Genomic DNA, 24,010 nt, shown 5'->3' with positions numbered 1-24,010 from the left:
AGAACAATACATCTGTGAGCCCACATAGATTTGACGAGGTCTGTGCAGGATGCTGTAGTAATGACCCAACATTGCAAGCAAGGCGCTCACTAGATCGTTACACTGATCTTTAATCCTTGCTCACACTATGTGCCTGGAGTCTGGCTGTATCAATTTAGACGTTGTTGCTGTTTTGTGTGTACATACGTTTCAACTTCACAGTTATCTTTTGAAAGTGATGTAAAAAGAAGTTAAAACCAGACATACAAAATTGAACATTGAAGGTGACAAGCAATGAGGTGCTGACAAAGTCTGCAAACTAAACCCAGAGTTCTAAAAATAGTTACAAATTTACAAATTTACCCTTGCATTGTTTGGGTGTCATTCAATGAGAAAGAAAGACTTGTATTTATATAACGATGTTCATGCCCTCAGCACACCGCAACATGCTTACAGCAAAAATAGAACGTTTTTAGTTATATTACTGTTATGATGTAGGAAACATGGTAGGCAATTCACATGCAAACAGTAGTGAAATAAATATCTTTGTGATGTTGTTTGTAGTTTTGGCTAGATATCCCCTGATATGTTGGGTAGGCTGGGTCGAGGTGAACTGCACTTGATGCAGTGTAGCGAGAGACAGACCTCCAGCACTTGATAAAATGCAACACGCTTTTATTCAACATCCAAACTATTATACATGTTCAATTGTGGGTCGACACTATGCTGACTTGACTGGAGACCTGACACTAGCCTGACCAGACTAACTTAGCTACCACATGGTGTAGGCACTGGCTAGCTCATGAGCTCTAACTGGCTTAGATGCTGGGTCCCGAGAGAGTGGGAAAACTGGTGCCCTCTGGCTTTATAGTGGTTGTGTCCTGTCTGGTGATTGGCTGCTCTGTTCTGTGTGCTTACTGGTCATCCTGTGTGTCAATCACTGCCTGTCTGCACTTCATTGTGTACATCGATGTATATTATGACATCTCCCCCCCTTTTTTTTTCTATATTGTGTGTGTTGTGATAATAAATATTAAGGTGCATGTGCGTGTGGATGTGTATATGTGCGTGACAATATACAGAATGTTCTAAAATGACCTTATGTACACAGGAAGGTGTTGCTAGTGCAGATATAGGGCAAATAAAATGGTAACAATGATATTTACAGAGGTCAAAACGATAAGGTAACACAGTTGTGCAAAAGTTCAGTCTATAAGTTTAGTCTCTGTGGCGGGCGACGAATTCTGGTTGACCGCCTCAAGGGTGGATTAAGGGGCCACCTGCACTTGGATAGGCGGGACCGCCGCCAATGCGGTGGTCGCAGAGGTCGGCAGGATTGCTGGTAGATCGGTGGCCTCGTGGTAGGGCACGTCCGGAGGAAGCATTGTGTAAGGCGGGACATCATGGTTAGGTGGTGGGCGTGGAGTTCTGCGCAGCGCCCATCTGTTGCGCTGTAGGAAGGAGCCATCAGCCATGCGGACGAGGAACGATCTCGGGGCCACTTGCTTGACCACCACAGCTGTGGCAGACCACCAGCCGCCGTCAGGCAACTGCACACGAACACGATCAGTTGGGAGCAGCTCGGGGAGATCCGTGGCATGAGCGTCGTATGCTGATTTCTGTTGGGCCTGAGACTGCTGCATCTTTTGTATGACCGTGAGGTGGTCAAGGTCTGGAACATGGATGGCTGGAACCTTGGTTTGCAGAATGCAATTCACGACCATCTGCGCGGGAGACAACCCAGTGGCCAGCGGGGATACTCTGTATGCAAGCAGCGCCAGGTTGAAGTCGGAGCCTGAGTCTGCAGCCTTGCAAAGTAATCTCTTGACGATATAGACCCCATTTTCGGCCTTCCCATTTGACTGCGGGTAGTGGGGGCTGGAGGTTACGTGACGAAAGTTGTATAGGCGGGCAAAATCAGACCACTCCTGGCTGTAAAAACAGGGACCATTGTCACTCATCACCGTGAGCGGTATCCCATGCCTGGCAAATGTTTCTTTGCATGCTTTAATCACCGCCTTTGACGTGAGGTCAGACAGTTTCATCACTTCAGGGTAATTGGAGAAGTAGACCAGGAGGACATAGTCACGCCCCTTGGCGTGGAAAAGGTTGACACCTACTTTGGACCATGGGGAGGTCACTATCTCATGTTGCTGCAGAGTTTCTTTAAGTTGAGCTGGCTGAAATTTCTGACATGTGGGGCAGTTGAGGACCGTGTTGGCAACGTCCTGGCTGATGCCCGGCCAATAGACTGCCTCTCGAGCTCTGCGTCGACATTTCTCGACCCCCAGGTGACCCTCATGGAGTTGGCCGAGCACCATAGCTTGCATGATCTGTGGAATCACAATCCTATCGAGCTTCATGAGGATGGCGTCCACCACCGTCAGTTTGTCCTTGACGTTGTAAAACTGGGGACATTGTCTCTTCTGCCAGCCATTCGTGAGGTGCTGCATCACACGCTGTAGCAGAGTATCCTTGGCCGTTTCCTCACGAATTTGGATGACCCTCTCATCAGTAGCCGGAAGGTTGGAGGCACACAATTGCACCTGCGCATCGATTTGGCAGACAAAGTCAGTTTGTTCACACGATGTGGTGATAGACCTGGAAAGGGCATATGCAACAATGAGTTCTTTGCCTGGCGTGTAGACAAGTTCAAAGTCATAGCGGCGTGGCTTGAGAAGGATTCGTTGTAACCGAGGCGTCATGACATTCAAATCCTTCTGGATTATGTGGACTAGTGGCCTGTGGTCCGTCTCAAACGTGAATTTTGGGAGGCATCTCGCTGGTCAACTCCTCTTGTTTTGGTATTGGGTAATGTTCCTGCATGATGTTGCAGTCTAAATCCTTGGGGTCGATGCAGATTCGAAGCTCCCCTGACGGCTTCTTGACGCAGACCATGGAGCTGACCCAGTCCGTGGGTTCTGTGACCTTTGATATGATGCCCTGGTCCTGGAGGTCCTGTAACTGCTGCTTGAGGCGGTCCTTGAGGCGTGCTGGCACCCAACGTGGTGCGTGGATCACAGGGGTGGCGTTCCATTTGAGCAGGATTTTGTATCGGTATGGGAATGTGCCCATTCCGTCGAACACGCTGTGGTACTGTGTGATGATGTCATTGATTTCATCCTGGAAGTTCTCATCAGGTGAGGCCGTCGCCTGTGAGGATGACATGGTGTGGACCCGCCGAACCAAGTTCAGGAGTTTGCAGGCCCGAGCACCGAGCAGGGATCCTCTGTCAGGTCCCACAACCTCAAATCGCAGTGTCGCTTTAAATGACTTATTGGAAACTCCGAGTTGGCATGAGCCACTGGCAGCTATGGCATTGCCATTGCAGTCAAGGAGCTGGCAGGCCGGTGGAAGAATGCTTGGTCTGACGTGGATGGTGTCGAGATCGGATTTGGGGATGAGGTTCGCCGATGCGCCGGTGTCCAGTTTGAACCGGATGCGAGCCTTGTTGACTGTGAGGACAGCACACCACTCATCGTCGGGAACCACGCTGAGGATCGGGAGGTGCGTCGCTGTCTTGGAGAAAGGCAGCGCATGCTTCGTAATGATGCCCACCCGGTATGGAGATTTGAGGCACGCAGCATCAGGATCTGTTGGGCTGTCGGGGCCGGAGTCTGGCATGGCCTGCTGTATTGAACAGACGCTTCTGCGCCGTGGTTGGGATCGCTGGATGCTGGGCAGTGGTGCAGATCTGCAAAGGGCTGCGTAGTGGCCAAGCGCTCCACACTGTAGACACCGTCGTGATTTTGCCGGACATTGCCGCTTTAAATGGACGGAGCTCCAATTCGGACACGTCATGCCGCCAACGTCAGCGCGTTCCGTGCGCATTGCGCATGCACAGTGCGGTCGAACGCCGTACGCACCTGCGCAGTCTGGTCGGTCTCGCCGTCCCCTCGCCATCGCGCAGGGGCCTGGGAAAAGTGCGCGGAATGGCCACTCTCGTCGATACTTAGGGCCTGCATTTGTGCGATGGCCTGCACCCGTTCCGCCTCGTGGGAGGTGAGCTTTGCCGTTTCTGCCGCCCTGATGTGGGAGTACCGATTGTTAGCATGTTCGTGGAGAACGCACGTTTCGATGGCGATGGTGAGGGTGAGCTGCTTGACTTTCAGGAGCTGCTGGTGAAGGGAATCGAAGTGGATCCCGAAAATGATCTGATCCCGGATCATGGAATCAGTGGTCGAGTCGTAGTTACATGACTGCGCGAGGATGCGGAGATGGGTCAGAAAGGATTGAAAAGGTTCATCCTCACCCTGAGGCCTCTGCTGGAAAATGTACGGTTCAAAGCTCTCATTCACCTCAATGTCGCAGTGGCTGTTGAACTTCAGTTGGACTGTTTTAAATTTAATCTTGTCTTGACCTTCAGCGAATATCAGGGAGTTGTAGATGTGGATGGCGTGGTCCCGGCTGTGGAGAGGAATAGTGCGATTTTCCTGGCGTCCGATGCGGCCTCAAGATCGGTGGCTTCGAGGGAGAGTTGGAACTTTTGTTTGAAGATCCTCCAATTTGCACCGAAGTTGCCGGCGATGTGGAGGAGGGTGGACGTTTTCCATGTCACCGGATGGCTGTTTGCTGGTCAGCGCTGATTCAATCAAGATAGGTCCGTCACATTTTCAGCATTGATCAGCTACCTGCTACAGTAGTGAACTCGCCAACATTGAGGGCATTTAAAAGTTTATTGGATAAACATATGGATGATAATGGCATAGTGTAGGTTAGATGGCTTTTGTTTCGGTGCAACATCGTGGGCCGAAGGGCCTGTACTGCGCTGTATTGTTCTATGTTCTATGTTCTATGTAATCTGGAATTGAAAGCTAGTTTGTGTCATGGCATCTATGAAGCTATCATTGGTTATTATATCAACCAATCTGCCTCGCTTATGTCCTTTAGGGAGGGTGATTTTCTGTCCCTGCCCAATCTGGCCTACATGTGACATCTGACCCACAGCAATGTGGTTGATTCTTAACTCAGCTATGAAATGTTCAGTTCAAGGCCAATTGGGTTATTGTCAGTGGTGTCCACCTCCCGGGAAAAAGTAAAAGTGAAACATTTGGATCAACTGTTATAAAGAAATGATTAACCTATAGCACATCAAGTTGGTGCTAGAGGTTTCCTTAGTGCAAAGATGTTTGAAAAGCTTTGTAGGAACAACGGTTGTTCTAAGGTTAACTGGATATTTGGTGGTACGGTAGCATATGGGGTGGCACGGTAGCACAGTGGTTAGCACTGTTGCTTCACAGCACCAGGGTCCCTGGTTCGATTCCCGGCTTGGGTCATTGTCTATGCAGAGTCTGCACATTCTCCCTGTGTCTGCGTGGGTTTTCTCCGGGTGCTCCAGTTTCCTCCCGCAAGTCCCGAAAGACGTGCTTGTTAGGTGAATTGGACATTCCGAATTCTCCCTCTGTGTACCCGAACAGGTGCCGAAGTGTGGCGACTAGGGGATTTTCATAGTAACTTCGTTGCAGTGTTAATGTACGCTTACTTATGACACCAATAAAGATTATTATTATATTTTAAATTCCGTGTACGCAAGGGCTTTGTGATATTCTTTTCAAACAAGGTACGGAGCTGAATCTTCCTATAAGCATGGGAAAGCCCAACCTGTGCACTTCCATGTCTCTTAAACTGCACACCCAAACCATGTGTGACTTCCCATGTGCCATGTTGTCTTTTTGCACTGGGATCGGGTTCTCTGCAGTTTGCGAGTTTTGCTGAAGTACGTGAAGTGTGAGTGCAGAGGCTGGTCAGCTAGAAGCCCACCTTGGTCTCCCAACACAGTATCCCCACACCCAACAGTGTTTAAACATCACCCCTCACCTCCCCCACCCCTTCTCACCCCAATGCCAGCCCATGCACTGTCAGATTTCCCAAGCTACCTCTATTCCCCCATGGAACCTGAATAGATACACATCCAGCATGCATTATGTACAATCTTCAAATTCCATGCAATATCAATGGAAATTATTTTTCATTCCTCGGGCGGGGGGGGGGGGGGGGGGGGGGTGTGGCTCTCACCATCTCATATAAGCCTCCATATTATTGAGTTTGAGAAAAAAATTAATTATGCCATGTGAAATAAAATTGGTAATTCTTGTAAGCCATTAGCTTGTGTCAACAAACTATAAATCACATCATCTAAGGGACAATTTGTCATTATAACTTCTTGAAACCGTCATTCATTCTCTGAAAAATGGAACACCTAGGGCTGGATTCTCTCAGCCGGGGCTGGGCCGGAGAATCCCCGCGACCGGCGTGAATCGCGCCACGCCATCCTGACGCTGGCATGCCGGTGTGGTTGGCGCGGCGCCGGTCGGGGGACGCTCTATGCGGCCGGCCCCCGATTCTCGGCCCGGGATGGACCGAGCGGCCGTCGTAAAATAGTCAAGTCCCGCCGGTGCCGTCCACACCTGCTCTCAGCCGGCGGGAACACGGCGTGGAAGGGTCGGGGGGGCAGCCTGTGGGGGGGGGAGTGAAGAGGGGTCTGATCCCGGGGGGCGGGCTCCGATGTGGTCTGGCCCGCGATTGGGGCCCACCGATCGGCGGGCCGGCCTCTCTGGCTGGGGGCCTCCTTTCTTTCGCACCGGCCTCTGTAGTCCTGCGCCATGTTGCGTCGGGGCCGGCGCGTTGAAGGAAGCCACTGCGCATGTGCGCATTGGCGCGGTGCCACTGTGCATGCGCGGCTCCTGCAGTGCCCATTTGATGCCGGGATCAGCAGCTGGAGCGGCGTGAACCGCTCCAGTGCTGTGTTGGCCCCCTGTAGGGGCCACAATTGCTGATCCTGAGGCCATGTTGACGCCGTCGAGAAACGTGACGGCGTTTCCGTCGGCGTCAACACTTAGCCTGAGGATCAGAGCATCCCACCCCTACTGTGCTGAATCCCATTAGCACTTGGAACTCAGCCAAGCATTGGTACGACTTCAGATGCCCAAAAAATAGTAGAAGGTGCTTATCTGAATTTGAAATCAGAGTGCCTATCAATGTATTTAAGGGAGCAGGTGGTTTTATATTTTTTCAAGTGCCAAATCCAAGGGCTGCATTTTACAACCCCATGCAGAATGTGTTTTTGGCAGGGTAGGGCACTGTTTTCTCACCTGTCCCCAACCCAGTTCTTCAAAATCAGTAGCCACCTGCCATTTTATAGAATCCATTCAGTGCAGAAGGAGACCATACAGCCCATCGAGTCTGCACCAGTCCTTAGAAAGAGCACCCTAAGCCCACGCCTCCATCCGATCCCTGTAGTCCAGCAACCCTACCTAACGTTTTGAACACTAAGGGGCAATTTAGCATGGCCAATCCACCTAACCTGCACATCTTTGGACTGTAGGAGGAAACCGGTGCACCCGGAGGAAATCCATGCAGACACGGGAAGAACGTGCAAACTCCGCACACACACAGTCACCCGAGGCTGGAATTGAACCCGGGTCCCTGGAGCTGTGAGGCAGCAGTGCTAACCACTGTGCCACAATCAATTGAGCTTGTTAACCAGCCAATTAACCTGAATATTAAGCTACCCGTGGCATAATATGGTGGGGAGGCAGTGGGAGTGAGAAGGCTGTTTTTTAACCTAACGAGTGTAAAGGTGAGAAGGATGGCGGGTATGTCCTTCACACGGTGTGCTGTGCATATTGGGAGCAGCTACCAAGATGATACCCCCTTTAGTGTCACCCTGCATGCCCTCCAAAGCCCTTTGCTCCTACCTCCCTCAGGTATTAGATTCCTCCCCATCCAAAAAGGCTGGACTCGCCTCTCTCCAGAATTCATTGTTTTCTTCTTCCTGGGCCAGTTTGTAGTCTCATCAATTGCTACTGCTGAGTTCTGGCACTGCTGGAGCTGCCAGCCAATCAAATTGCCCATGTTTCAGTGCGCTCTGATGTTTTGGCTGCCCCCTGCATGTTATTGCTGCCGGGCGGACTATTTAAAATCTATCGATTTCAAAGCAACTTTTGGAATGGAAGAGGAGAGGGGGCAAGCAATCAGAGTGCCTATCAATGTATGTAAGGGAGCAGGTAGTTTTATATTTTTTCAAGTGCCAAATCCAAGGGCTGCATTTTACAACCCCATGCAGAATGTGTTTTTGGCAGGGTAGGGCACTGTTTTCTCACCTGTCCCCAACCCAGTTCTTCCAAATCAGTAGCCACCTGCCATTTTATAGAATCCCTTCAGTGCAGAAGGAGACCATACAGCCCATCGAGTCTGCACCAGTCCTTAGAAAGAGCACCCTAAGCCCACGCCTCCATCCGATCCCTGTAGTCCAGCAACCCTACCTAACGTTTTGAACACTTACCCACACCAGGGGCTGGTTTAGTACACTGGGCTAAATCGCTGGCTTTTAAAGCAGACCACGGCAGGCCAGCAGCACGGTTCAATTCCCGTACCAGCCTCCCCGAACAGGTGCCGGAATGTGGCGACTAGGGGCTTTTCACAGTAACTTCATTTGAAATCTACTTGTGACAATGAGCGATTTTCATTTTCATTTTTCATATGCACCCCTGTAAAATTCAGCCTTAGCTTTTCTTTTTATCTGTTCCATGACAGTGTTTTCATGACAGCATTATGAATTTTGAAAGAAACTGTACTAAGATAACCTTTAAAAACCTTGAACTGATCAAAAAAAAAAGAAACTAAATGGATTCTGACGGTCACGGGCTTCTCTTGTGGATCCAACCCTTACAACCAAGATGTGACCCAGATTATGTTGGGGGGGGTCAGTTAACTCAGTGACTTGATGGTTGGTTTGTATGCGGAGAGTTGTCAACAACGTGGGTTCAATTCCCGTTTGGGCTGTGGTTATCCATGAACACCCACCTTCTCAACCTTGCCCCTCACCTGAGAGAGGTGACCCTCAGCTTAAATCACCACTCGTTAGCTCTCTATCAAAAGGGGAGATCAGCCTATGGTGCTCTGGGACTAAGGTGACTTTCATTTCACTTCCAAAGGAATCACAAAAGACATTTGGATTTAAATGGATCCTCAAACTAGGAATGGCTAAGATAGGGCCCAGGACTGTGCTGACCAATTTCCTTCTTTGGAAAATGATTCAGGATTGTTGAGACAGTGGCATACAAAAGGTAGATCCACAGAGAACTAAATTGAGAAAACATTTTCAGAGAAGCAGAGCTTCAAGAGCTTCAAGCCCAGGGAGAGAGTGAGAGCCATCCAGAAATATCTAATGGTCTGCTGTAAGTATCTGGGCAGCTAATAGTGCCATGCCTGCCGATCTAAAAGCAAGGAGGCTTCCCTCCTCACTGTAAACCCGATTCCATCTTGAAAACTCAAGTGTTAAAGCAATCTTCAGCAATTTGACAGTGGAAGGCATTGCAGCTGCACAGTGGTTAGCACTGCTGCCTCAACAGCATCTGGGACCCAAATTAAATTCTAGCCTTGGGTGACTGTCTATGTGGAGTCTGCACGTTCTCTGCGTGTCTGCGTGGGTTTCCTCCATGTGCTTTGGTTTCCTCCCACAGTCCAAGGATGTACAGGTTAGGTGAATCGGTGATAATAAAATTGCCCCTTAGTGGCTGCATATGTGCAGGTTAGGTGGGTTACAGGGACAGGGCAGGGAGTGGGCCTCGATAGGTTGCTTTTTCGGAGGGTCGGTGTAGACTTGATGGTCGAATGGGCTCCTGAACTGTCGGGATTCTATGGCTCTATGGTTCTAACCTCAAGGCCTTCACTTCAGAGAAAGCAACATTTTGACTTTAAACATATCAAGCCAAAACATACCGGACAACAGAGAGACTGAACTGATCCAACTTTTCACAAGTATTGTTTCTACCTTCACCTGTAAATAATTGTGTGTGTAATGCGTTCGTGACTATCTTTTCTGAGGTAACTGTGAACACAAATAAAGCCGCAACCGTGATGTACAAAGCTTCCAGAGCAATAGTGTAAAATAAACAATTGTTTTTCTTTTTAAGTAAAAAGCCTTTGCTGTGGGTTATTTTAAAATTGAATTTCTCACGCTATGGGTAAGAAAATACACACACATACAAATACATTATCCATGTGTGACTTTGGGGAAACACCCTTTAAAACACCCTTTAAAGCCATTTAAATCACGGTAGAACAGCACAGGCTGACAGGGCATTTAGTAACATTTGCACTGCATTGTGATGCTTTCCCCATTGAAAAAGCACGAATGTATGTGAACAAATACACCAGGCTGGTCAATGTAAGGGCCAACTTACAGATCCCAATGATGAATCGCTGCCTTAAAAATGCATCTACATTATAATACAACACCTAATAGTGACATTTAAAGATGAAAAAAAAAATTACCCTTACCTTTCAGAATGTTGCAGACTCCTCAGCAGGCTTTCCATTTTCTTCACGAACCCTCAAACTTGACATGCTTTTAATGGGCTTCCAAAACATCACAACACCAGGTGAACATGGTATGAGAGACGAAATCTGATTGTTCACCCCACTTAAAATGGGGAGCCCCACCTCCGTGAGGATAGGTGTGCATTTTGAACTCTAGGCATTCCCCACCCAGCAAAAAGACCAGAGAAAAAATTGCGCGGGATCTGGAATGCAGAGGGAAATTGGATTTCCTCCAAAAGTAACTAAGGGTGGCCATTTGCCCACCGAAACACACCTCCTCACCCAGATGAAAATGTGGTCTCAGTATTGATCACTTTTTAAATCAAAAGTTCTGAGTAATGTCAGTACAAGGTTGAGGGATCATCCTGATCATCCTCTGATCCTGGTCCGCTTCTCCCAAAAGCTCCAGCACTTCTTTCAAATGCACAGTTGGTGGAGGGTAATGCTGGTTTTTTTTCCACAGCTTCGGTCAAAACATATTTATGCCAGATGAAGATTTGTTTGCTGCGTCTTCTGATGTAATGTGTTTGTGGTCAGATGGAATATTGTCATTTAACAGAAGTGATCAATATTTGGATAACTTTGCCACAAAGTGATAACTAATTCAGAACTTGCATAAGGCCAACTGTAAATCCTGTAAGACTTAAAATCATTTTAGATTTCAATTGGTTTTCCTCGTAAAGGCACGGTGAAGGATTTGTATGAATTTTGCTTTTGGGAGAAAAGAGACTCAATTGATATAAAGTTAACAGGAAAACTACAATTAGATGAGAGAGTTTGGTATTGACTTAAGTGCTGGCGTACAGTGATTTATGTTCTCTACATTAGTGGTGCACACCAAGGAACCAAAATGACCATTAGTGAGTTGAAGGGGTGATCACTATAGGTGATAAATGCATCCTGTCTTGACTTGGAGCACTTTGCCCAGTACATAAGCTAAGCATTGTGTGACAATCTTTTTCGTTTCTCATTTATTTTTCAGAATGTTCTGAATGGAAGCTGTATTGAACTTTAATCTTGTAGTGCCATCAAAGTCACTGACATTAAAATGATATATTTTCTTTGGCAGCTTGTGAACCAGGATTCTATAAGTCGTCGTCACAGGACCATCGGTGTGCCCGCTGCCCAGCTCATAGTCATGCAGCTCGTGAAGGCTCCTCATGGTGTGAGTGCGAGGATGGCTACTACAGAGCTCTCACTGATCCTCCCTCTGTGTCTTGTACCAGTAAGTTCATTTATGTTACCTTACGGCAGCAAACGTTTTCAGGTTTATGGGCAGCACGGTAGCACAGTGGTTAGCACAGTCGTGTCACAGCTCCAGGGTCCCAGATTCGATTCCCGGCTTAGGTCGCTGTCTTTGTGGAGTCTGCATGTTCTCCCTGTAACTGCGTGGATTTCCTCCGGGTGCTCCAGTTTCCTCCCACAAGTCCCAAAAGACGTTCTGTTATGTGAATTGGACATTCTCAATTCTCCCTCGGTGTACCCGAACAAGCTTCAGTGTGGCGACTCGGGGCTTTTCACAGTATCTTAATTGCAGTGTTAATGTAAGCCTACCTGTTACAATAAAGATTATTATAAGAAGGATTTCAGGCATACAGGGTGATTTTCGCTCACCTGTGCAGCTAATGGATCAGATTTTGGAACTGCACTACAGATAGTGAACTATCTAGTTATCTGTTTCTCCAATTCCATTTAACTGTTGATTAGGAACAGAAACCTGTGATCCTCTCTCCCAGTTTCCCAGCTTATTGCAGGCTTTGAAGAGTGACGAGTGACCGGGGCTCACCAACATTGTTGCATCCACTGAGTAGGTGTGGAATGATGGGGGAACTGGTTGTGGACGGTTGGCATCCATAACTTGCTTTATTTATTTCAGTCGGACTGGTGGACAAATTTAGATGATTCTTGGGTCTCTATCGGTGCTCATTCATAACATACTGATTTTTTTCTTTCTTTCATGAGAAGTGGGGGGGCTCAGGCAAGATCAGCATTTTGTTGCCCTTTCAGAGGGTCTGGAGTCACATGTCGATCAGACCAGGTAGGGCCCCATGAGGGCAGATTTTCCTGCCCTCATGGGGCATTAGCGAACCAGATTGTTGCGACAATCAACGACAGTTTTATGTCCGGCGTCACTGGGACCAGCTTCATATTCCAGATCTAACAACTGAATTCAAATTCCACCAGCTACTGTGGTGGGATTTGTTCCCAGAGCATTAAGCTGGGTCTCTGGATTACTCATCCAGTGCCATTACCAGAATGCTACCATCTCCCAATACCAGGTAATGAACCCGATATTGGTTGCTATCTAATTTAGAGTCCACTGCTTTTAGTAGGGAGGATGAAAACTGGAAGCAGTTCTCTCTTCAAAACAGTGAATATTCTTTTCTGTGGGATACCACTGCTTAGTCCACCATGTCTAGTGTGAATAATTGTTAATTATGCTGGTTTGAGTAAAAGGCCTGGTCAGAGGCCTAACATAGAATTTCATAGAATTTACAGTGCAGAAGGAGGCCATTTGGCCCATCGAGTCTGCCCCGGCCCTTGGAAAGAGCACCCTACCCAAGGTCCACACCTCCACCCAATCCCCATAACCCAGTAACCCCACCCAATACTAAGGACAATTTTGGACACTAAGGGAAATTTAGCATGGCCAATCCACCTTACCTGCACATCTTTGGACTGTGCGAGGAAACAGGAGCACCCGGAGGAAACACACGCACACGTGGGGAGGATGTGCAGAGTCCGCACAGACAGTGACCCAAGCCAAAATCGAACCTGGGACCCTGGAGCTGTGAAGCAATTGTGCTATCCACAATGCTACCGTGCTGCCCTAACGTACCATTACATCAAATAATATATTTAACATAAATACATTGATTGGTTGTCACATGTATCGAAGTACAGTGAAAAGGATTTTTCTGTGGCCAAAGGAACGTACACAGTACGTACATAATAGACAAAAAGAATAATCGACAGGGTACATTGACAAATAGTACATCGACAAATAGTGATTGGTTATATTCAATTGAGAAAGACAAGGCAGCACTGATGTGCAGTGGTTAGCACAGCTGCCTCACGGCACCGAGGTCCCAGGTTCGATCCCGGCCCTGGGCCACTGTCTGTGTGGAGTTTGCGCATTCTCCCCGTGCTTGTGTGGATTTCGCCCCCACAATGCAAAGATGTGCAGGGTAGGTGGATTGGCCATGCTAAATGGCCCCTTAATTGGAAAAAAAATGAATTGGGAAATTTATTTAAAAAAAGAGAAAGACAAAAAGAAATGTCTGAAACTTGTTGCAAATATCCTTAATCAGTTCATTTTGGAGCTAAGAGTATTGTCAGATTTAACATGTCAGCCTAATCTACACATCTATGGCTGGTAGTGTGCCTTTATCTGACCGGTACCTTTTTTCCTGATTCCCAAGGACCTCCTTCAGCACCGCAAAATCTCATTTATAACATCAACCAGACAACAGTGAGTCTTGAATGGAGTCCACCAGCAGATACTGGGGGTCGGGATGATGTCACCTACAGAATCATGTGCAAACAATGCAGCTGGGAGCAGGGCGAGTGTGTGCCTTGTGGAAGCAGTATCGGCTTTATGCCCCAGCAATCAGGACTAGCAGATACGTATGTGACAGTCGTGGATTTACTGGCCCACGCCAATTATACCTTCGAGGTTGAAGCCGTGAATGGTGTCTCAGACCTGAGCCGGACCCAGAGGTTATTTGCAGCCGTCAGCATTACCACAAGTCAAGCAGGTAAGATGTAGAGCCAACATGAGCCAAGATAATTTCATGCACAGTCTATGGTTTTGAAACAAAATGCCAATTTTGTTGTTGTCGTCTCCAGCCTAATCTCCTGAAATATCTTCATGTTTTAACTGTTTCTGTTGTATTTGCTGTCCTTTCTTTAATTTCTACTTTGCTTTAGTCATCTGGGACTAAGTTCAAAAAACTGAATTGATTCATTCACTCTAACTCCAGTTCTAGTTACTCTAAGGTAATGTTTTGAAACATTTTCTTCCTCATGACCTTTGACTTGATAATATTTTTTGATTCCTGGAATTGAATCAGTCAAGCTTGGAATATGAAAGCATCCTTGAACTAGCACAAGGAAAGAAAGCATGATGTTACTGTATCAACCCTGATCGCCTCTTAACCTGCTCATGAAGAGAGGCCTCTGTTCCTCTAGTGGCTTCTTATAACAAGAGGCCTCTCACCCCAGTATCACCTTAACAAATCTCTTCTGCGCCTTTTTGCAACCTTATGGTCCTCTTATAGTACTGGTAGGTTCACATCTTTGTTTAAAAAACTGATAGATTAAGCCTTCCATGTTGTCATTTCAGTCCCACCCAGTCTCATTTTACTCTCACCTTGGTTTTAGTTTGTCTTCCTATGCTTTCTGTAGAATTAAGAATCTATCCATTGCTCTTGTGAATGCATGACAGAGTTCTCATTTAGTGTATTAAGTGATGATATTTAAGTTAACGGTTCTTTAACTGTGAGGTTAGGTGAGATTTATCATCGCCAGGTATCAATATTTTGTGAGCTGTGAAAGGAGTGGATTTGATTGCAGAAATACTTTTCTTGTCCTTGCGTTCTTCTGTGGCTACTGCTGTGGTTATGGTTGGCACAAGAAACTAATTAATATATACCTTCAAGGTGCATTTACTCTCCAGGATAATTGTTGGTGCGAAACTGAAACAATTTTGTACCAACACTAAACTTATTGGGTGTGATTTTGCGCCCATGTTTGTCTCGTGTATAATTGGCGACTCAGGCGCAAAGTCTCGTGAGAGTCAGGAAACAGGGGCGTCATTCTCCGCCGGCGGGAGTCTCCGTTCTGCCGGCGCCCGGGGGTTTCCCGACGGCGTGGGGCTGTCCCACAATGGGAAACCCCATTGACCGGCCGGCGTTACGGAGACTCCCGCTGGCCGGTCAGCGCAGAAATGTGGCGGGGCGGGTAGGAGAATTTCGCCCCAGGATTCTCGCTGGTGAGATCTCATTTTCTGATTTATTATGCCCCTCGCTGGTGACATAACAAGGTTCCCATTCAGAATGGGATGGGTAACAAATGCTGGGATGTCCACTTCCCATGAAAGAATAAAACAAAACTTTGAAAGTGTCAGGTTCCAGTGTGAGTTCAGCCTCTTAACTTGGTTTTGGGCGAATATTCCCTTGGTGTGACTGCAGTTTCTTTCTAATTTTCATCTCTCTTGACAATTTCTCAGTTCTGTTTGTGTTTTGTGTGTATATAATAACAATGCTGTAATAATCTAAGCTTAGATACAAATCAAGATTGGCACTCCAAATTCTCTGTTAACTCTTTTGTTAGCTCAGTGGGCTAGACAGCTGGTTTGTGATGCAGAACAAGGCCAGCACCGCGGGTACAATGCCAGTACCAGCTCAGAATTTGAATTCTCCCTGTGTGTACCCGAACAGGTGCCGGAATGTGGCGACTAGGGGCTTTTCACAGTAAGTTCATTGCTGTGTCAACGTAAGCCTACTTTTGACAAAGATTATTATTATTATCATGACCTGAAATTTGTCTAATTCCACTTTCCAACTCTTCTTGGACATGTGGGCCGGGCCGGAGAATCCCTGCGAATGGGCCACGCTGCCTCGACGCGTGGCCTGTTTGCGTGGTTGGCGCGGCGCCGGTCACGGGCCGCTCTCCGCGTCCGGCCCGCCGATTCTCTGGCCCGGATGGGCCAAGCAGCCGTAAGAAAAGAGCCGAGTCCTGCCGGCACCGTTCTAACCTGCTCTGAGCCGGCGGGACCTCGGTGTTGAAGGGTCGGGCGGGGGGGGGAAGTGGGGGTCCGACCTCTGTGGCTGGGGGCCTCCTTTCCTACATGCTGGCCCCTGGAGTCCTGCGCCATGTTGCATTGGGGCCGGCGGGTTGAAGGAGGCCACTGCACACGCACGCGTTGGCGCCGGCGCCACTGCGCATGACCTCGTTGGCACCGGTGCAATTGCGCATGCACGCATCCCGCGGCGCACAGTTCGCGCAGGGATCGGCAGCTGGAGCGCCACGATCCGCTCTAGCACCATGCGGGGCCAGAATTAGTCATGGGAGCAGCCCGTTCACGCCGTCGTAAAACGCGACGGCGTTTACGACGGCGTGGACACTGCCGCGGGATTGGAGAATCCCGCCCTTTATTTCTATTTGTTTTTAAACACATTCACACTGCAATAATGTAAACTGTTGAAATACATCATTGCAGTATGCAAGCCTCTCTTGCCTCTCCAATCAATAGAAGAGTTACCTAACAGTTTTTATTTGTATGAAGAGAGTGCTTTAAAATGTAAGGAACACACATATATTTTTATAATTAGTTTCTTCTCCAATGTTAATTTTTTTTCTAACTTGGCATGTTTTGCTATTATTGTTAAACACAAATGAGACTCTGCAGTTACTGTGTGGTATGTTGGCTCATTATTCAGGGACACACACGCATTCCTTCAGTCTTGCCTCGCCACTTTAGACTACAGACGTTTAACTTTTCCTGTAACAAATTAGTACAGTAATGCAGAAAAAGTGCATCACAGACCTCCCTAATGTGTGAAATGTTTTGAGGGATTTAAATTGTTTAAGTTAGCAACCTCACATTGCATATCTGTTCGCTCACGCCTCCCTTCTCACCGCCAACTTTGACAAAGGCATGACACACTATCAGGCAGGGCACAGGAGCGATGTTGTTTTGTCAAATAATAATTTTTGAATGGATAATTCAGGTCTTGTGTTGATTTCTGGAAAGAAAATGGTCCCGTTTAAGAACAACTGACAAAACTAATATAAACTTTTACTAGTATAAACATCTGATAAATTAAAGGTCAGCATTTATGCAATGTTAATTAATTTATGTTGCTGAATGTCAAAACCGAAACCAGGTCAGTACAGGCATTAACAATGTGCAATGCTAAGGAAGCAGAGGAATTTTGACTGGCACAAGTTGATTCATCATTAAACTAACTCAGAAAAAATGTTTCTGGGCAGCCGAATGGAGATCAATTAACTACTAAGTCCATGGGAAAAAAATTAGCAACCTTTCTGCACTCCATTTGCCGAGAGGTCAAGCACTAAGAGAGGGATAATTGCTGCGAGCAAGCAGAATGAATTGGGGATGAGCAGAAAGCGATGATGTATGTTCAATGACAAGATACGTGACAGAGATTTACGCCTGGGCCTACAACTACTCAACTCGGCAAGGACACAAGGACAAGGGAAAAAGACCTGTGAAAAACAATCAGCACTTCTTCCGAGCAAGTAGTTTTTAATTAGCCATGGCATGTCAGCAACAAGCAATTAGTGTTTTCAATTTTTAAAAAATATCTGGTCATCAATTATAATGCAGCAATAAAAATATTTGCTAGGAAAAGCCTATTTTGCAATCCCTACTTGACTAGCAATCAGAAACAAAACAATGATTTAATGATATCAGATGGCAGATTCAGTATTCTTTCATTGTATTGAACTCTTTCTGCACAGTTAAGAGATTAGGATCATTAGTGTACATCAGCAACAATGCCTCTTAATGTAGGAACGTACAACTATGATTCGGGGGCGGCGGGGGGTTGGGGTAGGAGGAGCTGACTTCAGAAAGTTACGGAAGATCTGTGACCACAATCCAATTCAATATTACACCGTGCTTCATTCAGCTCAGTAGGCAATACAATACAAAGGATTCATTTGCAGTGTTTCTTTGTTTTTAAGATTGCATAAGGTGAAATATCAAAATAAATGGACAATGATATTACACCTGTGTGTTCAAGCCCCTTATTACCTTGAAGATCTGGAAAAATCTACGAATATTACAGAATAGGGCGCTGGTATGCCATTGTCGGTGCCTCTAATAATTAAAAGTACCTCTGAAGCAAAATAAAGCTTTACTGAAAAGTGAGTGCAAACCAGAAAATTGTTGCAAACTTTAATGATGGAAGAAATTATTGTTGGAGAGATTTCATCCCCTGAAATTTGCAGTGTAGTGAAATGGGAAGATTGTTCCCTTAATTGCTTGATGTCCTCAGGATGGCAAGCAACATTTTGTGACTTTATGCAAAACTTGCTGTTAAACCATGCAACAAAATGAGTTCCAATGGATATCTTTATATACACGAGGTGACCTGAAGTGTATAAAGTGCTTTAATCTGAAAGAAACAACGTGGTGAGTCGCCATAAATTTGATTTCAGATAACAGAACTATTGTTTGTTACATTTTTGATTTTGTGTGCACCAACCTTGGTTTCCATTATCTTTATCACTGGTCACCACTTATGCACCCATCGACTGCTCTCCTTTAATTATGCCATGCAGAACAAAAAGGTGAAGCAGAAAGCAAAAAATGAGAAATGAAATGATTTGAAAGAATGATGGAGGTCACAGGTTCAGTGAGGTGTCAGGTGTAAGACTGGTGAAATATTAACTCATTCCTCAGAGCAAATGTCCAAGTCCCACTCACGCCTCATTTTCTCAAGGCTGGGGAGGAAATGCTTGTATGACCTTTAATTGCAGTGCCCTCCTGACCTAGCCATATCTTATTTCCTGACTAGAGGTGTCATTTTTTTGTACATTTATTCATGTATGAGGAGGATAGGGGCTCGGTTGTCAAAAGATGCTGTGTTCAAATCAATCTCACTTTTTGCTGCTTATTCTTATTTCCCTACAATATCGAGGATATTTTTCGGAGTCTGTGCTTGGGTGATCCAGGGCATAAACACATATTGGATAAGTCGGAGCGCATGCACTCGAAGGAAAATCTCCATATTTAATTGTAAGACTCAGTTGTTGTCAGTTGTCCAATGTAATAAGCAATCTTAAAGAGGTATTGTTATCCTGTAAAATTACTGGAAAGTATCTGTCAAACATGCAGCACAATTTAAAACAAAATAAATTTAGAATACCCAATTCATTTTTTCCAATTAAGGGGCAATTTAGCGTGGCCAATCCACCTACTCTGTCCATCTTTTGGGTTGTGGGGGTGAGACTCACGCAGACACAGGGAGAATGTGCAAACTCCATTCACCTGAGGAAGGAGCTATGCTCCAAACACTAATGATTCAAAAGAAACCTCTTGGACTTTAACCTGGTGTTGTAAGACTTCTTACTGTGCTCACCCCAGTCCAACGCCGGCATCTCCACAGCATGACTTCACAGAATGAATGACCTGCATTTATATAGTGCCTTTCACATTCCCAAGACCTCCAAAAGTGCTTTGCGGTCAATTAAGTGCTTTTGAAATATAGCCATTGTTATAATGTAAGAAATGCAACAACTGATCAGCACACAGCAAGGACACACCAACTAAATAAGTGACCAGGTCAAGTGTTTTTGTTTTTTGAAAGAAATATTAGCCACAATTCTGGGGAGAGCTTCTTGTCCTTTGAATAATGCCATGGGATGTTTTCCATCCATTTGAGATGACAGTCAGGGTTTTGATTTAATATCTCATCAGAAGTACAACACCCCTGACAGTACAGGAACCTTCAGTACTGCACTGGAGTGTCATCCAAGGTTATGTGCTCAGGTTTCTTGAAGTAGGTCTCAAACCTTCGGATGACAATATAGTACGGCTGAACAACAAAGCTGAGCTGCAGCTTTAATATTGCAGGAGCAATTCCAATTTACTCCTTGAAATAGCATTCAACTTGAAATATTACTCTGTGACATTAACATGCACCAGTTACTTGCTACACCATTATTTGTGGCTTCAAATTTGAAAGGGTTCAGAAACACACAGGTTGCTAGAAATTTGAATGCCACATTTTCCCTCTACTCCGGTTTCAATTTTGGCACTTGACAAGAAGAATTAGCCTGATATAATTACATGCAAGAACAAAAATTGACACAAAAGTATAATCAAAATAGGTTGAGTGCATTGGGGCCAGACAGATTTATCACTGTGTCCTGAAACCTCCCAAGTTGTGTGTGTGTGTGTGGCCATTTGCCATTGTGGGTGGCATTTCCAACTTTGGAAGTTCAGGCCATTTACCTGGAAAATTGGCCTTTGAAAGTTGGAGGTGGGCTGAAATCATGGCTTCTACCACTCAAAGCTGGCCCAAGAGCAGAACAAGAACGTCCCCAATGCGTGAGTGAAAGCAGATGGATACCAGGCTCGTAGGTTAAAAGATTTGACTCCCCTCACTGATATATCAGCCCCATTCACAACATGGTTGTTAGACCATCTACTCCCCATCACTCACTCCTCTAAACTCACCACCCATTCCCATTCTTCCTCCATGCTCCATATCTCCCATGCCTCCTCCAAGAGCCCCATTCCCAATCATTCCCTCGTCTCTCACTGTGTCCACTGTGTATAGAACTCATGGGCAACTCATTGAAATGCTCAGGAAATTAAAGAAAAAAAAATCAACCTTCAGATTCCTCTTGAGCCTTTGGAAAGTTCATAAAACTGTTAATCAAACACATAGCCATTTAAATTCCACGTGAAAAAAAATCTTATCTCAAGTGCTAATTATTGTGTCACAATAAACAAACAACCATTCAAAAAACATCTTCAAATCCTCTTTAACTTGCTTTAAAAATCAAATAAAGCATACAATGCCCTCACAATTGTGTAAACAATTCCTGATGACCTACATCCATTCGTGGCACCTGGAGCTCAGCCATGCATTTATAATAGGACTACATTATATAGTTGAATGTAGAGACCCTACAAAGCTCAATACAATAAACATTGAAGTCTCACCAGCTGTCAAGCTATCTGATATATTTTTTCAAAGAATCTAGGGCGCGATTCTCCACTCCCACGCCAGTTGGGAGAATCGCCTGGGCCGCCAAAATTTCCCGGGACGCCGGTCCGACGCCCTCCCACGATTCTCCCAAGCGGCGGGAACGGCCCGGTCGGGTTTTGCGGGCCACAGGCCGGAGAATCGCCGGAGACACCGAAAATGGTGATTCTCCGGCACCCCCGCTATTCTGAGGGCCGGATGGGCCGAGCCGCCAGGTCAAAACGGCGGGTTCCCCCGGCGCCGTCCACACCTGGTCGCTGCTGTCGTGAGCGGTGCGTGAACGCTGGGGTGCCGGCCTGCGGGGGGGGGGGGGAGGGGGGATCCTGCACTGGGGGTACCTTAAATGTGGGGTGGCCCGCGATCGGTGCCCACCGATCGTCGGGCCATCCTCTCCGAAGGAGGACCTCCTTCCTTCCGCGGCCCCGCAAAATCCGTCCGCCATCTTCTTGCGGGGCGGACTTAGAGAGGACTGAAACTACGCATACGCGGGTTGGCGCTGGCCAAGCCGCGCAAGCAGGATGATGCCTTTATGCGGCGACTGCCTTTACGCGGGCGACAAGGCCTGGCGCGTGTAGATGACGCAGCCCCGGTCCTGGCCCATTGTCCGGGCCTGAATCGGTCGGGACCGGGGCCGTTTCGCGCCGTCGTGAACCTCGACGGCGTTCACGACGGCGCGGCCACTTCGGGAGTGGAGAATCCCGCCCCTAGAGTTTCAATCAGAGAACTCTGGAAATTGTTCAATTCATTTTCAATGTCTGAAAATCTAGCCAGAGTTCAAATCATTGTAATATGTAAACCACAGTGTACACATGACACATTTAAATCAGGTTCCCAATAATGATGAATGCATAAGAGCAATTTATGCACTGGATGAAGTTCTGTAATACATAAGTCTGTACACATAATGCTGGTCAATTTCATGATCACATTTTAAGGACAGAGCCATATGGCAAATTCACATTATGACATTTGAAGTTTGCCAGATCTTTTAAACCGACCTGTCAAATGGTCCCCAACTGCACGACTTCCCCCAAGATTCATGATCTAACTTACCTGGCTTGTTTCCCACAGCCTTCAAGCACCCATCTGTCTTGACAAAAATGCTAATGTTAGGGAAAATTGCATTTGCAGTAGATATTTAATGGCAATCCCAAGATTACATGGCATGGTAGCACAATGGTTAGCACTGTTGCTTCACAGTGCCAGGGACCCGGGTTCGATTCCTGGCCTGGGTCACTGTCTGTGCGGAGTCTATACGTTTTCCCCGTGTCTATATGGGTTTCCTCCGGACACTCCGGTTTCTTCCGACAAGTTTCGAAAGACGTGCTTATTAAGTGAACTAGCCATTCTGAATTCTCCCTCAGGTGCCGTAGCGTGGCAACTAGGGATTGTCACAGTAACTTCATTGCAGTGTTAATGTAAACCTACTTGTGACATTAATAAAGATTATTATTATTGTTATTACTGTAGGTGAGCATCGAACTGCAACCTGCCACATTTCCCACCCCAGGGAAAATGCCATCTAAAGTGAATGCCTCCAGTTTGGGCCATTCAACATGGCGCCACTCAGTGTCGTGAGGGGAAAAATCAGTCTCATGTGTATGCAAGAACTTGAGAATGTCTGTCAATGTGTGCTATCTTTATACAATAAATACAGCTCCTAAACAGGATTAGCACATGATTAAGCATGTGAGCATGTTTCAGTACAGTTGGTTATATGATATGTTGTATGGCATTTGCCAACTCACTCACTTAGCCTCGTCATATGGTTGAAATACTCACCAGAGGCGAGGCAGACTCCCACAAATTACAATAGGACAAGGAGGTTGAATTTCATGGGGTAGGAGGCAGGCAGAGTGAATTGGCTGTCCACTCAGTCAAGGCAGGTGAAGGCCTGAGTCATTTCCACAGCTATATTTCATTTGCATTCTATCAATGATTGCTTGCACTTTTGGAGCAGTTCACTCATTGGAAGGGATTAGGAAATCCAGCGGTTTGATCGGATCCCAGTCAATTAAAACAGGATCCTGGAGAATGTTGCATATTGGAGAGGGAAAAGTGAAGTTGACTATTGTAGTGCCAGGAGGAGCAAAGTACAAAAATAATTTAGACACCTTCTTCAGCATTTCTCTTAAAACAGCTCATAGTATTTCCGAAAGCCGTGCTGCTTAGTCTGTTTAGCAGCAATTATCAATGGGTCGAGTGTGCATGTCCTCAGCAAGCTACTCGTTTCAAGAATCCTACCTAAATGGCAGAGAGCCAGATGTCAGTGGGAACAGGAGGGGAAGTGCTGTTCGTCATTTTCATTGCACTGCCACCCCCCGCTCTCTGGGTCCTGTCGAAAGGTGAGGATGAAAATCATCCACAGGCTGACCAGAAACAAAGCACAGTTAGATTTTATACTCACTTGCCTTCCCCCCATTGGCATTGCTCATATAGTGGTGTTGGATACCAGCATCACTCACATCACCTATCTCATGAGTAGTTTGGCAGTTGGTAAGCAAAACCTCTACTCTAAGGAAGCATTTCAAAGACACCCTGAAGGTCTACCACAAGAAATGCAACGCCGACACCAATGCCTAGGAGATCCATGCTCAGAAGAGACCTACTTGGAGGAACCTCCTCATTGAAGGGGCACAATTCTTCGAGGAGACCCAACGGCAAGAGGAGGCTGGAAAAGGAACCTGAGAAAGGATCTAGAGTCCAAGCATCAACCTTATCTCCCAGAAACACCTGCCAAGTGTACGGTTAAGGATGTTCCTCTTGGACCAGGCTGATGACCAGGAACACAGAGTTTCTTAGGTGGACAATCATACTCGTTATTGAGTGATCACTGAAGAAGAAGGACTTAGGGAGATTTCATTTGAGCTATTCATGTTAGCTGCCACGCAGTTATTTACAAATTGAGCATTCACGTTGACTAGGAATTGGCTACATTTCTGCTTGTTCAGACTAGGTAT

The 24,010-nt window shown here is 46.4% G+C and overlaps 1 protein-coding gene across 8 annotated transcripts in view; it reads left to right on the top strand.

Moving 5' to 3' along the window:
* epha7 (eph receptor A7) overlaps positions 1-24,010 on the top strand; it is a 407,810-nt gene that overhangs the window by 149,460 nt on the left and 234,340 nt on the right. For all 8 annotated transcript variants that reach the window (XM_072499509.1, XM_072499504.1, XM_072499507.1 and 5 more), the window contains exons 4-5: positions 11,372-11,527; positions 13,725-14,060. In XM_072499509.1, coding sequence (XP_072355610.1) covers positions 11,372-11,527; positions 13,725-14,060 — 492 coding nt within the window. The remainder of the gene's footprint in view (positions 1-11,371; positions 11,528-13,724; positions 14,061-24,010) is intronic.

The sequence above is a fragment of the Scyliorhinus torazame genome, chromosome 4 (genome assembly GCF_047496885.1).
Source record: "Scyliorhinus torazame isolate Kashiwa2021f chromosome 4, sScyTor2.1, whole genome shotgun sequence".
Lineage (NCBI taxonomy): Eukaryota > Metazoa > Chordata > Chondrichthyes > Carcharhiniformes > Scyliorhinidae > Scyliorhinus > Scyliorhinus torazame.
The sequence above is the reverse complement of the archived record's forward strand: the minus strand, read 5'-3'. Positions and strand labels throughout refer to the sequence as shown.